The sequence below is a fragment of the Numenius arquata genome, chromosome 6 (genome assembly GCF_964106895.1).
Source record: "Numenius arquata chromosome 6, bNumArq3.hap1.1, whole genome shotgun sequence".
Classification (NCBI taxonomy): Eukaryota; Metazoa; Chordata; class Aves; order Charadriiformes; family Scolopacidae; genus Numenius; species Numenius arquata.
Window position 1 is genome coordinate 20,329,809 of NC_133581.1, and position 16,010 is coordinate 20,345,818.

Genomic DNA, 16,010 nt, shown 5'->3' on the forward strand with positions numbered 1-16,010 from the left:
TGTTTATCTTGCACTTGTTATCAAGCTGGCCTGTTTGTTTTTACCTTAATTTCCCCATTCTTCAATTGGTAGGTACATTTTCACTTTTCAGATAGATTCTAGTTTTCAGTGATTTAAAAACATAAATAAGCATAACATAATTTTTTAGTAGATATATACTTAAATTAGTTAATTCCTACTTCAGATATATTGATCTCATTGATGCATATTGACTTCAGTCCTCTGTTCTCCTGTACAGAAAAAATGGCAACAACAAAAAATATTTCAACAGCTTCTTCACCTGTGAAGAATAATAGGCTGATTTAAAAGAAGATACAGTGTCTGGAGAAGGAGTAAATGAAGGGCTTGTGTTGTTTATTCCCCAGTATGGCTCACTTGACTGATGTAGACTTTCTGCATATCTTCAGGCATACTCCTTAGCGTGTTTGTGCTTGAATGCCCTGTCTGCAAATGGGATAATAATATTTCTTCTGTCTCTTTAGATGGTAATTTCCATGTGATAGAAAATGGGTCTTACGACATGTTGGTACAGAATCCACCTGTGTGATCCACTAATACTAATTCTTTAAATTGGTGGTAAAAAACAACTTGTACAAATATGAAAAATTAAATGTTAATTCCTCAGCTAAATCTCAGCACAAAGTAATTTCACATATTTAAACAACTGTTTTTCTTCGTAGCAATAGGCCTCACTGGTCAAAATATGACAGATTTGGCAAAGTCTGCTAACATCACCTTTGAAGCAAAAGCTCAAGTGCCTCTGGAGCCAAACAGAAGGTATTCTGAGCATAGGGTATTCTGCTACACATATAGGGTTTCCTTGAGGTACATAGATTGGGGCAGGAGGAAAAGGAGAGGAAAAGGAATTGTTGAAATTCTGAAACAGCCTGTTTTCTCACCTCCAGCAATTATTCTTCCACTTCTGTTTCCCCGTACCTAAATTGGGGCAAGGCAGAAGACAACAATTTCACTTGGGTAGTATCTGTCTGTTGAGTTTTGGAAAAAAACCTTTCCATGTCTTTAAGCAGGTGTTCAGCATTACCTCAGAATACCCCATACCCTAAGAAGGAGCTCCTTGGTGTGTCGATGATGGGAAGAGGGTGGAGAGGGAGTTGACTCCATTGTTCATTGTGTGTTGAGATGTACAGGGGGTGTGATGAGACTTAGTGGAGGAGTCTGAGGACAGGACTGGCAGAGGAAATCGGTAGAGAGGGATTTTGCCAACAAGGAGTTGCCTGTAGAATGGAAGGAAAAAATGAGAAGAATGGTAGACAGGAGAAAAAGTCACATTTTACTTTGGCATTTCAATTCTCATGTCCAAAGAAAATGAACTGCTCAACCTTCTCCCATTTACCTGCAAGCAACCCTTATGTGATGACATGACAGTGCTGAGGCAAATTGTTGTAAGCTGAGAAAACAGTTTCACTAAGCAGTAGCAGTGATGTTAGCAAGCTGTGACATTTGAAAACACAGACAGACTAGCCTGTTCCTCATTTAGTAGCAGTAGAGATGCCCTGTCATATTTAATAGACAACCATGGTCAGTAGCTAGGAGTTGACCAAAATAATATGGGAAGCTTCAACTGTTGGGTCATCTTGGAAGTATGAAGAAAACTGGCACTTTGAGGGTAAAGAAAAAGAGAATGGGGACAGGAAAAATATCTCCTTGAAAGAAATGCATGTCCCCAAGCAGCTTTTAGCCAGAGAAAGAATAATGTTTATGTATCTCTGAAACTCTACAGACAGGACCTTGCTGTACAAACCCCATAGCTAACAACAGTACTGTTTTAAGACCCCACCTAGGTGAAGAATCCTTACTGACATATTTTTAGCACTAGAAATTTAAAAGATGATGTGTTTTGAAGGACAGCTTTTCTGGCTAGATGCTGATCCCACATTATATGGATTTTTGGTCATTTCAGTCACCACCAGGAGATCAGAATGTGACATCTTGAAGACCCAAACATCAGACATCCAACAACAGAGGGTTTATCACCACCAGACCAGTTCTGATGGTTCAATGAAGAACCCCACATTTCGTATCAATGAAGAACAAACGGTTCATAGCCCTCAGGATGTACCTGCATTGCACAGGTAAGCGCACACTGTAGAGGCAGGGTGGGTAAACTAGTCTGGATCCATGGATAAATGTGCTTGTTTAAATATACTTCCAGTATCTCTATCCTATACTGCAATCTCAGTTGTTTAAACCACTCTGAAGTACTGAATCTTTTAAATCTCATCATTTCATAGTCTCAGACATCTGGTAAACTCCATCTGTGCTATGGAACTATGCTATTTCAAGGTCATGCATTTCAGTAAATGATTCCTAGTGCATTTTGCTCCTGTGTGGATTTAGAGTTCTCAGAATTATCCAGATAGCTCTCTGTATCCGGCTGAGGTACAGAAGTACTGGGACAGTGAATTCTAGAAAAATCACATCAGAAAATTAATCCATGGGAATGGGTCATGAAGGGTAAAGGGAAATAGAAATGAGGATGCGCAAGTGGCCTTACAAAAAGTGAGTTTACAGGAAATAGCAGAGTTGGCAGTTTGCTAAAGAAATTGTCTGAAGCACAACGTATACTACCTTAGTGCAAAAGGAGGACAGGAATTTTAGTAAGACCAGAGTGCCTCAATCATTAGCTCTCCTTTGATCTCAGCGTAAGAAGGAAACATGCAGAAAATGAAATGTAGGTCATCATACTAAGGAGTTATACTAAAATGATAATACAAGTCTTTATTGTGGAAATTACACTGGAAGTTAGCAAGAGAAATAAAATGCAAAGAAGGATATTTCTGAAAGTATATAAGTAAAAAGAGGGAGTTCAAGCACAGGTGTTGCGCAATACCAAGGAGTGAGGGAAAGCATCAGGGAAGGAAAAGTAACTTTTTTCCTATTCTTTTCTAATGCACCTAGCGGCAATCAAATAACTAACAAATTATTGCCTACATACAGAACAATGCATGTGTTATTTCTGAATTACATTCTCTCTTTTCAGAACTTTTCTTTAATTCTTGTAGTCATTTGGAAGTCTTGTTTTCTCTCACAGAATGCAGCTTCTGAAAATGTAGGACATGCTTTCTTGTTTTGTCATCTAGGTTATTACCGAAATATTTAATAATACTGGATTGGATAAGGTCTTCTGGATAATTGTGTGGTATTATCCTCAGTTTTGTCGATGAACTACTGAAAATCAGAGTCCAGTGTTCCCTCCTGCCCTGCTCCCGCTTTAGTGCTGCCATCAAACATAACACAGGGAACTAGCCTGTTTATAAGCACTTAGTGAAAAACAGTATCAAAAGCTTTACTAAAATCAAGATATAGAGCACATATTGCTTCCTCCTACTCAAATGCCTGTTACTGGATCATAGGAGAAAAATATTTTGATTTGACACAATTTGTTCTTGGAGAAGAACATATTAGTTATCAATTACCTCCTTGTTTTCTTCCAGGTATTTACAAATAGTTTAATTATTTGTTTTAATATTTTTCCAGAAAATGAGATTTGAGTGACTGATCCATAATTCTCTACTCTTCCTTTTCTCCCTCTGTAATATATTTATCCTCTTCAGTCTCCTGGACTTCTCACCTGTCTTCTATAAAGTGCTGAGGGTAACCACCAATGTCTCTGAGACAGCTCACCATGTACTTTACAACAGAGGTTGTCAGGCCCAGCTGTTTTAGTCCAATCTACTTAAGCAATTTCTCACCCTTTCTTTTCCTATTCAAGCCTAACTTTCACAATTAGGTGGATCTAGAGGAGCAGTGCTGGTGTGGAAGCTTAGTGTGAGTAGTCGAAATATGGCTTTGACATCACTGCTCTCTTGGCTTCAGTATCTTACCAACTCCAGGAAAGCAATAGAAGGCAACTAAGACGTGCCCACACACCCTCCAGTTTTTAACAAAGTGAGTGGCAGAGTTTTCTTGGGGCAGATGGTAAAAGCTAACTGCCTTTTTCCATTTTGGGGCAGCAGGATCATGCATGACTGAAAGGTGTGTGAAAATCTGGCTGTTCCCAAGCTTGAGATTCAGAGGCTGTTTTGGATATCCAGGCATTTTCTACACCAGAACTATCTTTTTGTTATCCTACCTCTCTCTCGTCACTCTGTAGAAACATCCTAAATGTAAGAAAGCAAATAGGTTTATGAGCATTAGGGGAAAATAAGGAATTTCTTATATCCTGTATGAGTATTTAGCCTTTTGGCAGTGAAGAAAAAAACACCCCAGTTTCTGTGTCTTGTGCTGGGCAGAGGCTCTGGTCGTACTGGGGTACACAAAGTGGCTGTGTGTATCGACTAAGTTAGGTCATTTTCTGGCCAAGGAAATCCAGCTGTGGCTTGTGGGATTGTCTTTCGCAGCACTGCCAGTTCATTCCTGTCTGAAGACCCTCAAATTGTGGAGGTGGTGGGTGCAGTGAATTCGTCTGCTGAGCTGGAGGGGGCTCTCCCACTGTGTGATGTGTGAGAAGGGCAGCCTGCTGGGGTGCGAATGTGAGCCCAGCAGATTGTGAATCCCCCAAACTCCCCCCATGCAGGTGGCATGTGCTGCCACTGGGGACGCACACTGAGACAAGCGCAGGGACAGAGAGTTGCAGGTGTTATCTCGCCTCTCAACCCTGAACTCGCCACCCACGGGTTCACTGCAGCAAGCCAGGAGCTGCAGGGCTCTGCAGCAGCCCTCTCACCAGGGGCACGTTCTGGTGCTCCATGGCAGCTGCCTGCTGCTGAGAGACAGAGCTCAACATGGCCCCTCTATCAGGAAACTGTGAATGCAGGTATCAACCAAGGCATAGGCACCATAAGACAAGCTCCTCTGGGATGCTGGGGGCCCCGTAACCAGCCCACTAGCCTTGCCCCATCCCTCCAGCCCAGAGACAGGTCTCAGAAGATGCCACGAAGACCCCTGTGATTGTCTCGGGCAGCTCTCTGCAAGGGTCACGAACAGCGACTGAGGGCACATGTGGGGCTCGCTAGCCTTTGAGGAATGCTCTGGTGTGGTCCCATACTGTGAAGAAGATGAGTCAGTGGTGACCACAGTAGATGGAAAAACGTTTAGGGTGTAAGGGATTGAACACGGCGCAGCATGGACATGGCCACTCTGCTCCAGACGGCCCTCGTGCTGAAGGAAATGCCACCTGCCCCGATCTTCCTTCTGCTGTCTGTCACAATCAACAGTGGTACCGCTATTAACTCACTCTATCTGGACAGAGGCCAGAAAAGGTACAGTCTCTTTTCCAACAGAGTAAGGATCTTCTTACAAGTAGTAATTTAGAGGTGATTTGTGGAGAAATCTTCTTTTGGGCTCACTTTCACATTTTTAAGGTCTATGGGAAAGGTCTAAAAGGTACTAGTTTGAGTTTCTTTCCTACTTCTTTTTTATCCTAGCAATATGAAAAAGTAAGTATATAAATAAACATATGTAAAAATATATAAATACATAATATCTAAATATATATGGGAAAAAAATAATCAAGATTGGATTACTTGCTTTGCTAGAGGATCGCCTGAATGTCTGGGTGTGCAAAACCTGACCTGCTCACTAAAGAACTGATGCTGGTGCATACTCTAAAAAAAACCCAACTAAATTCGCCCACGTGTTAATTGCTCAGTACAGTTATGTAAGTGTTAGGGAAAACATATACCATCATAAGCTTAAACAATCTTGTCTAAAAATCCTATTCCCACACAGTTTATTTTACTCTTTTCTCTTGATATTTTTTTTTTCTAATTACTACTGGGTATAAACACCTCTGAATTGCTAAAATAATCATAATAATTAATAAAAATTGACAAGCCTATCTTAGAAATTACAGAAAAAAAAGGGGGGAGAGACATAGTATTTTTCCTTTGTAGATCACTTTCACAAGCCTCAGAGAAAATGACACATTTTGAAGTGTTTACTACAGACTACTTTACTGGAATAGGTAGATACAAAAATAGATGAACATTTATAAAAAGCTGTTGCTACTTGTCTGAAAATAGTTTTACTTCTTACTCAGACAGAAACTGGTATGTCTGAGGAGAAATGGCGCATCTTTTAGTTTTTGGGTGCTCATCAGAAGTGTAACAAATAGTTGACATTTTTTGTACACAGGAAAAATTATTGCCCGTTTTATTTTGAATTAGGTCTTACATTCTTACCCCAAGGAAAATCAAATTGTTAATAATTTTTCTCCCTAGCTTCTTGTCTTACGGCTTTGAGAAACCCAGTTTCATCCCATCTTCTTATAGTCAGCGGTGGAGTTCTTGGTGGGAATTGCAGCACGTGGATCTCCTTAGGTCACTCGATATCCACACAGTACTGATGTCATATTTAAGGCCTGCATGAGTGAGGTAAATAAACCAGTGCCACCATTAGGTATACATATAATCCTAAATTACTGGTATAACTCAGTGTTAAAGTTGCTTACCATGCTGACTCATGTCCCAAAGATTTTGTAACTTTTTTCTGTGATAAGCCTGTGAACAAGTTTTCTTTTAAATAAGCTATTATGTTCTCACAGAGCACTTTTAGCTTTCAATATGTCACTTACTGCATACACGTCTTCTAACCTTCCAAACCCACATCTTTGCCAGGCTGCCAATGTAAAATAAAGTTCTGGATCTTTCCCCGAAGCACTTCCTGAAATCTTTTTTTTCCTGTCATTATATAAAGCGCTGTGGTGCTCTTTTTTTTAAGCTTGCCATCTGGATGTCATTCTTGATTTTGTCTCTTTTTAAATATGCATATTCAAGCTAGACCTGAAATGACGCAGCTTCTTTCTATGTAACGGTTCTAAAAGCTGTACTTTCTTTCCCAGCCGTTTCATCAAAACTTTGGTCATGTCTTCATCATCTCAGGTCTTGGTATTTCGAGTTCTTCTTCTCTGTTATGAAACCCTGTGTTTTCTACCTCCCTAGGGATATGCAAACTGGTGCTGCAAAATTTATTTTCCTGACTGCGTGGACCATACAAAACCCCCTTTTGAATCATCTTCCCCTGCCACCTCGTATCAGTCACAAGTTTCTTGTCTTCACCTCCCAGGCACCTCACCACTCAGCCTTTCCCAGGTTAGCTGACCTTGAAATGAAACCTGGCGTGTGCTCTATCCTCATCTCCATGTCTTTATTCGCCATGTAAACCCCTTGTCTCTTGAAACCAGAGCTCAGCAAGAGCTGCTGGTGAGGGAAGATGAGGTGCCAAGTCTGTGCCAGGGCTCAGGATGAAGGGGGTAGAGACTGGCATTTCCAGAGCTGCTTCTGCCTTGGCTGCCATTGTACCCTCCTCTGGAGGGCCCAGCTTCTGTCCATTGACAGCACAGGGAGTGCACGACAAGCATTTCCATGTATAAAATTACTATTATCCATATAGGTTTGAACACCCAAGGCTTTAGACTATAATAGCTCTATACTTGAGACTTCTCCTTCTTCCTTCACCTTGAGACTTTTCTTCTTCTTCTTCCTCTACCTATGTTTATACAGCAAAGAGAAAACAAATCTTACTGGGATCTTTGGATGCAGCCAAAAAACTACCAAAAAAAAAAAAAAGGTGTTCATTAATTGCAGTCCATCTCTTGTTTTTCTGTGATCACTATGTTGTGCTTTGCAAGGATATCGCTCTATTTGTGAAGCTGGATTTCATTACCAAGAATAACAAATGCAAAGAATTTAACAGTAATAGTTTTTTTGCAATAGTACTTTATAAAGTAATGGATGGTTGTGTTAATTTTTTTAATCCTTTAACATATCTGTCAGTGTTGTTTAAAAAGCCAAAGACTTTCTTGTAGAATTCACAAGATTGGATGGCCACATCAGTGGGAATAGCTATTTAAAAGGATATATAATGAAACTGAAACCTAAAAAAAGATAAGGGAAAATAAAAATGTTTGGTTTTCTATGTATCTTTAAAACAAGAAATCAGATTTCCTGCTGCAATAGTTTGCACAGCGGTTAGTGTCTTCTTCAAGCTCACTTAAAATCTGCTTTTCATGTCAGTGCCAGTTCTGACAGTGTAGGTTACTGGTTACTGTACTAATAGCCATCTATGAGATCATAACTGTATTTTTATTAAAAAACACTCAATACTTGGTAACCTAGTAGCAGTTCAATTTCTGTTTTCGCTTCATCATAGTCTACACTTTGTTTTTTCTTAAGCTAGAGAACGTAATTAAGAATCAGGAGAAAAGACTTGTCCTGCTGACTTGATGCTCACACAGGTTTCTGGTCCTGACAGCAGCCAGTGAGTGATTGGTAGGCAAGAGCAGGCTGCCAATGTTTCAGAAAATTCCCGAGTCCCTGAATGCTGTGTTTAGTAGCAGCTTTACACTCTGTGACTTTGTCTAACCTTTTGTCACTCAGATGCAGTTTTGTCCTCCGCAGCCCCTTGTGGCAGTGACTTCCACAGTTTGATGATTGTGTCTGTGGAAAACAATATCTTTTTTGTTTGTTCAAACTTGTTTCTTCATACTGTCACCGGGTGTCTCTTAGTTCTCCTATTTTGATACTTTCTCTGTTCAATTGCTCTGTGCTGCTTAGGACTTTACAGATCTTGGTTATATCTCCCATTCACTTATCACTTTTCCAAACTGGAAAATCTGAGACTACGTATGCTGTCCTGTGTGCATTGTTCCTTATTCCTCAGCAGCCAGGGCAATTAGGAAACGTGAAAAAGCGGCTTATCACTACAGGAGAATACCAAACCAAGGGGGGACTGCGTCCTGGCATTCCTCTTCCAAAATACAGTTGTGAATCCGAGTGGCAAAGTGTTTCCCACCTCTCCCTCTGGTACGGTTATCACCTTAACTTATCAGGTATTGGTTTATTTCCTGTGTGTTGGTAGCTCTTCCCTTCCACTGCGCCAGAATGAGTGTTGAAAGATGTTATTTATTATGTTGGTTTTGGTTTTACAGTTTTGCTTTTATAAGCAGAGAAATACAGTGCAAGAGCTGCGAAATTCAACATGACGAACTAGGAAATGGTAAAATTAAGATTACAGGTACATCATTGATTTACCCCATGTGTAGATATGGTATCATGTTATTTCTTAATTAGCTCCACAATATGTCATTTCTCTCCCAAGAGACGGGCTCTGGGGAGACCTTATAGCAGCTTGCCAGTACCTAAAGGGAGCCTGCAGAAAAGGTGGAGAGGGACTCTTTATCAGGGAGTGCAGTGATAGGATGAGGGGTAATGGTTTTAAATTGAAAGAGGGGAGATTTAGATTAGATATGAGGAAGAAATTTACTGTGAGTGTGGTGAGGCACTGCAACAGGCTTCTCAGAGAAGTTGTGGATGCCCCATCCCTGGAAGCGTTCAAGACCAGGTTGGATGGGGCTTTGAGCAACCTGCTCTAGTGGAAGTTGTTCCTGCCCATGGTGGGGGGGTTGAAACTCGATCTTTAAGGTCCCTTCCAACCCAAACCATTCTACGATTCTCTAATTCTCTGTGAGTCACTGTGTCAGGCATACAGGTAACTAACCAGGTTGATATAGGGAAGGAGGCTCCTGCCTGTGGGACCCTCACCTCATTTGTTGCAGATGCGAAATGTGTGTCAAACACAGAAAGTCTGGGTTTATTAGGTGAATAAGCAGAAGGCTCTCTGGATTGCTGTCCCTGCCTCCCCTAGAGCTTCAAGAAAGCTTTCATACATGGCCACTGTCTTTGTTATTTTCCAGGTGGGAGGAGTGTGTCTACATTACAGACTTGTTGGTGTAGCTGTGCCATTCAGGAACACGATCACAACTGACTGTCATTCTGTGCTGACAAAAGGCTGTATGTATGTTTATATGGATAAAAATTATATGATTTTACTGCTATATTTTTTTTCTAAAAGGGGAGAGGGAGAGGAAGGGAAGAAGGAACTACCTGGCAAAAAGTTCTGCTTCTTTGTAGTCTGGGCAATGGCCATCTGCCTAGTGTTTTGGATGTCCAGAAACACGTCGGACAGTAAATTATTACCCAGTTAGGCAGGTCGCTACCGAAAGCAGTAATCTGCCCCAAGCAGAGGTAAGTAGAGATGTGAAGGTGAATTTACCACAGACTCCAACCAGAATGCTCTGACTGTGTACACAAAGGATGAATATCCTTTGTTGTGACAGCCAACAGTGGGTGACGCTCAGCGGAGAGAGTGGCCTTGATCTGAATGGCCTAAACGAGTGGGTAAATTGTCATAAGAAGACCTGATGAAGAGTGGGGAAGGGCTAAAGTCCCGAGGACCTTTTTTTCCCTTTTCCCTGCTAGTGAATCTGTGCGACACTAAGGATGCTTTGCCTTCAAACCCCTCTGTGCCTTGGCTCAGCATCTGCACGTAGGGGCATTAAAACCTTCCTCCCCACCTCGTGGGTATTCAAAGAGGCTCATTAATGTTGATGAAGCACTCAGCGGCGGGAGGACGGGCGCCCCAGTAAAGCCCATGAGGAAATCAGTAAGTCCCCCTTCCGCGCTCTGTCTGGGGCAGGGCGCGGGGGAGAGGGGTGACCCAGGGGCTGCCACGTTAACGACAAAGCGGTGCGGCGCCGAGCAGCCGGAGCCGGGCATCCCCCCCGGCATCTCCCGCCCGGGGCCGCTCGCCGGGGCGGGGCGGTGAGCGTCAGGCCCCGCCCCCCTCATGCATACATGCATGTCATTAGCATACCGGTGCGGCGGGCCCCGCCCCTCCGGCGGCCATTTGTAGCCGCGGCTGCCTGGCTGCGGGGGCGGGCGGTGCTCCCTCTGCTCCGCTTGGCTCCCTTCGCTCGGCTCCGCACGGCGGGGCGCTGCCGGCGGCGGACAGGGGCGGCGGGGCCTGCGGCTGCTCAGCCCCGGCGGACCGAGGAGGAGAAGGGAGGGAGAGAAGCGCCGGACACGGCGGCGCTGCCGCCATCGGCTCGGCTCGCCTCCCCGATGGCCGCGGGCTGCAGGGACGGCCCGGGGCAGGAGAAGTACCGGCTGGTGGTGGTGGGCGGCGGCGGCGTGGGCAAGTCGGCGCTCACTATCCAGTTCATCCAGGTGAGGGCCCGCGGCGCCTGAGGCGGGGGAGAGAACCGCTCCGCCCGGCCGCGGCGCCGGGGCCTGGGTGCTGCCCGGCGCGCAGCGCGGGGGGGCCGGTGCGGCGGGCGGCAGCTCCCGGAGGCGGCGGCGGGCGGGCGGGCGGGCTCGCCGCGCTCGGTAGCGGGGTGGCGGCGTGACCTTGAGGGGCCCCGGGGCGACGGTTTGTGGCGCGCCCCCCCACCCCGGGGCGATGCGAGCCCCCGGGAAGGTTCTGGAGAGTGGGAAAGGGGCGGCCGCCGTTCTCTCCCTCCCCCCCCCCCCCCCCCCCAAACCCGGCCCGCCGGGCGCCTCCGCCGGGGGCCGGCGCCGCCGGGGCGGGCACAGCGCCCGGGGGTGCGGGGCGGCCGGGGCCGCCGCGGCGCTGGGACCGGCGGGCGGGCGGGGACCGGCCCCGCGCCCCGCCCGGGAAGCGGCGGCGGCGGCGGCCGGGGCAGCGGTGACACTTGGCGTCCGGCTCCGAAATAGCTGCCCCCCGGGGCCGAGCCGCCGCCCGTTGTGGCGTCCCGGCGAGGGAGTCTCGGTAGCCCCCCGGAGGGAGAAGGGATGTGCAGGGAGGGGGGGCGCTGCGGCGGCTCGGCACGCTGCGCTCCCGCTGTGCTCCCGCTGTGGAGGCTTTAACTTCTAGATAATTGAACTTTTTTTTTTTTTTTTTCCCTCTCTCTGTTCATTTTCAGTAAAAAGCATGTCAGAAGGGGTGATGTAAAGTGCGCGTATCAGTCTCATGAGGCAGAGCCTTTTTTCCTGTTCCGCTGCTAATTCAGCCATACCCCTTTTATTTATTTTCATCTTCTGCCCTGTTGCTTTTAGCGTTTCTACCGCTGTCGTGGGGGCGTCATTAATCTATCTCTGTCTGCTCATGGTGGAAGGAGGAGACGACTACTTGCTGATGGTAGATGAGCAAATCTGGGGAGAATGACTTTTTTGTTCGTTTTCTTTAATTCCACTGAGGAGGGGCCATAATACTCTACCTACCCCTAAGACAGTATGTTTGGCAGCAAGGCAAACTTGTCTTTAGCGCTTGGGGCAATGATATTCTCAAAAAATACTTTGTTAGAATAGGTGATCTGATAGCAAATGGACTATTTTTTGACTTTGGATTTTCTTCACTAATGCACGCTTCCATGTGTTCATTAGCTGTAATATTCTGTGGAGAATTCAAGCTCTGCAGCATAGACTTAGTGACTACATAGAAAACAGCAGTTTCAAAATCTGGGTAAGTACTGGATTCTGAATGCTTGGAAGATCCAGTATTGTACAGGGCACTAAAATAACTGACACTTTAGGAGAACTAGTTCTTTGGAAATTATTTTGAACGGTGCATTTGAGATGGAAAAGAAATATTTGTTGTACCCTTGCCTTGTTTATCGGATGTGTAGATAGCTGGTAAGATACTGACTCACTGGTCTGTTTGAAGGTGGTGGGGCTGGAATAACTGCAGTCCTCTGTGTGTGGACTGAATTCCTTCGTTATGGAGATAATTAATTTCTGTGGTTGACAGAAGCTGGTTTAGAGTGCCCTTCGCTCAAGCATGGTACTGTTGCTTTAGATGGTATCGCCTGCATCTTCATCTGGGCTTCTAAACTGGCTGTGATAGTAAAGTGTGCAGCTAGAGATGGCTTAAGTCCCGTGCTGAGATGCTGCTGTAATTTCTATTAAAGCCATAAGGAGAAATACAAATACGAAGTTTACACTTGATGCCTTGGTATGTCCATTTATTTTAACAGCAGTTATGGTACTGCTGAGTACTGAATAATATCACTATTTGAGTACTGGTAAAAATTAATTCTTTGAAGTAGAAGCTTGAGCTACACCCCTATAGAAATAAGTTGTTGCTCAAGCGTTGCCACTGATACTTGTCTTCCAGCGAATACCTGCAAAAGAGGAACTGTGTCCGTTTTGTCACGTATAAGGATCTCTTCAAATTAATAGCAGAAAAAGAAATCATTCACTTTGAAAAAGTAAAAAGTGGTGAGGGAACAGAACTGTAGTGTTAAGCTGACATGTTGAGGGTGAATTTTTCAAAACAACTTAATGTCAGTTTGTATTAAGTTATCTATGTCTTTTTGCCCTCTCAGCTGGTTTATCTGAGATAAAATCTTGCCACCGCAGAGTGATGTTTAGCAGAAAATTCAACCTTCTGAAAAAAACAAGCGAGAAGTAGCTGGGAAATAAAGAACTGCGCAGAACCTCAGGTGCATTAGAGAAGAATTTTGTATTGTTTCCATGCTTGCTCTGTAGTTACGGACAATAGGAGATGAGGCTTGGTGTATGATTTGTGTACCACAGTATCTTCCTGGGCTCTGAAAGCTGATGATGTTATCAAGTGTATGCTATGCCATACAGCCAGTTGTGTAGTTTCTGTATGGTAAGCGTATTGCCAAGTAGGTTGTTTGTCTTCTAAGACTGCATAGGAACTGCTCCAAATTGTTTTAAAATTGAATACAAGCAAGTCACGTGCTTAATTTTTGGAATTTCTTAGGATTAAGTAACAAGCTCGTGGTTGCCTTCACTAAACATGGATCAGTACTAGCTCTTGCCACATGACAAATCTTGATGTCAGTGAAGGATTTCAGTTCTCTTTTGCTTCTTTATTGCTTGTCTTTAAAATATGGCTGTCACCAACTCCGTTTTGAAGCTTAAAAAGGAAAGTTTCTTCCTGCTGATACTAGCAAATATTTCTACACTTGGTCTTGCTTTCCTATAATCCTGTATTTAATTTTCAGTAAATCAGTACTCAAGTACAGTTACCCTTGCTCTTACTTCAGTGCTGCTGATTATTTTCCAGAAAACAAGACTATTCTGGTGATAGGATATCATGGGAAGGCACGTGCTGTGATTTATGTTGTATCTTTGAAAGACTGAGAGATTCGTATTTGAAAATGGGAAAAACTTTTCCTTCATTTCAGATTAAATAAATGAAAACAAGAGGAACAGAGAATGTAGAGAGAACCAGTTCATCTTCTTTCTTTTGCCAGCTTTCTGGGATTTGTGCACAGCGCATCCTTTCCAGCCTTGTTTATGTGTTGGTGGGGAAACAGCATTAATTCTTACAACAGTAGTAGTGGCTGAGGTTGGACTCTTATTATGGCAGTGATCAGCACGTAAAGCGCTCCTGTGTGCGAGGGTATCAGTTCCTGAAGGTTGTTGTGCCTCAGTCTGAGCTGAAACAACAATGTTTTTATGAGGAGGCTGAGTGAGCAAACCCCTGTCGTACAATGAAAGCTCTTTAGCGTACTGGGCTCAGCATCGTTGTGCTAATTAGCACAGTGCAGTAGGAGTGGTACAAGAGATGTAACCGGTCACTTAAGTATAATTACTTGTGATTTTGGGTTCACTTTTCAGAGGTTCGTCTAACAACGTGGAGAAACACAAGAGTACAAATCAGCAGATAAAAGCTTTCAGCGGTTAGGTGATGTGTGCTCCTCAAAATTCTTCCTCTGGGGAGATAAACAGAGCTTGATATTGCTGTTGGTGGGCCAGGATTTCAGCCTGGAAATATCAAATCATTTCCTTTAAATCAGGATATGATATATGAACTTAGTGCTGTCGAGTCTGTGTGCTGTTAAGGCAGGAAGTGAAGACGTTTTAGTTGTAGAGTTGATGGGATCTCTTGCAGCTATAAACTGTAGGAGAGCAGCAGTGAATGGTAGTTCAGCATTGCACCACAGTATTCTGTAAAATTATAAGTGATAGAACTAAGCATTCCTTCTCTTATTTAAAGCATACACAAATAATCCATCATGCTCGTATCCCAAGAGGCGGAAAACTTTCAAAATGTGTTGCAGCCAGTTAACTGGCCTCTTAGCAGGCGGAGGTATTTGGGAGTATGAGCTGTGCAGAGCACACAGCTGTTGCCACAATAGCTTTTCTCCAGCTGTCATGCAGAGGTCTGTCACAAAATACCCCACATTCCCTTCTAACTCAGCCCTTTGTAATATTCAGGTTTCCTTGCTCAAAGCGAGTGCAGCCTAGCAAATACCTCATCACCCCTTGCATTTTTTTTTTTATCCTGCAGTTGCCATTTATTTCATGGCTTTTTTTTTTTTTTTTTTTTTGGTTAAACTGAACAATGTATAGCTCGCTTCAGTACTATGCAGCCAGAAAGCCACTAATGTTTTATTCTTTCAAATCTGCTCCGCAGAATAGTGGATGCTTTTGATGAGAATTGTTAAAATTATTTGTCATACTGGTTTTCCTCTTCATAAAAGTATAGCTTTTATTTTGTGACAATGACATGTAAATTTTTGCATATTGAGTAGACTTCAGTGGCTTACAAGAATATATTAGTTAATAAATGTCACTAGAACCTTGAGATGGTATTGACTGGATGTAGTTTAGTGTGGCTGAGTTGAGTTTAGTTTGTCCATCAGCTTAGTGTTAACTGTGTAGTGCATGAGCATGTTTGAGACTGCGAAACCACTTAGTGTGATATAAAATGTCTGTAGGGGTTTAGTGTTTGGGGCTTTTTGTTTGGGTTTTTTTATTATTTCTTTACTGATTTTGTACTGTATTTACAAGCTTAGTTCTTACTGCTAAATTCGTAAAACAAGTATTTTTCTTACTGCTCTTAAACTGTCAGTAACAAGTTATGATTGGAGCTGAGCTTACTGTTCTGCTAAGTAGGAAGTGAAATGAATTGGATGTAGATTTGTTGACTCTTTAACGTTAATATCAGACACTTGTCTGAAAGCAAGCATATATGGCTTGCAGATGGGTGGTGAGCAGCTGTTCAGACTTCTTTTTCTCCTTTTTCCTTTCCTTTTCCAAGCTGCTGCTTTCACAAGACTGTTAGTTCTCATTAACCATCAGTGAAGCTGAAGGTGGGCTATCTCAAAGTAGCCTTTATCTCTGACACAGTGTTGGGCAAGAAAGTGGCTTGTTCGGAATTTTATGGTGAAGCTCTAAAATAGAGTAGTAAGGCGGATTGAAAAGCAACAACTGAAAATGCAGCTGGCGTTTGATAGACCCCCGTGTCTTAGTGAACCACTTCTGTATGCTAGA

The 16,010-nt window shown here is 43.6% G+C and overlaps 1 protein-coding gene across 1 annotated transcript in view; it reads left to right on the plus strand.

Moving 5' to 3' along the window:
- Positions 1–10,677: 10,677 nt before the first annotated feature.
- The window catches only part of RRAS2 (RAS related 2), a 42,815-nt gene continuing 37,482 nt past the window's right edge, over positions 10,678–16,010 (plus strand). Inside the window, exon 1 of the mRNA XM_074148680.1 lies at positions 10,678–10,967. Within this exon, the coding sequence (XP_074004781.1) occupies positions 10,863–10,967 (105 nt within the window). The 5' untranslated portion in view covers positions 10,678–10,862. The remainder of the gene's footprint in view (positions 10,968–16,010) is intronic.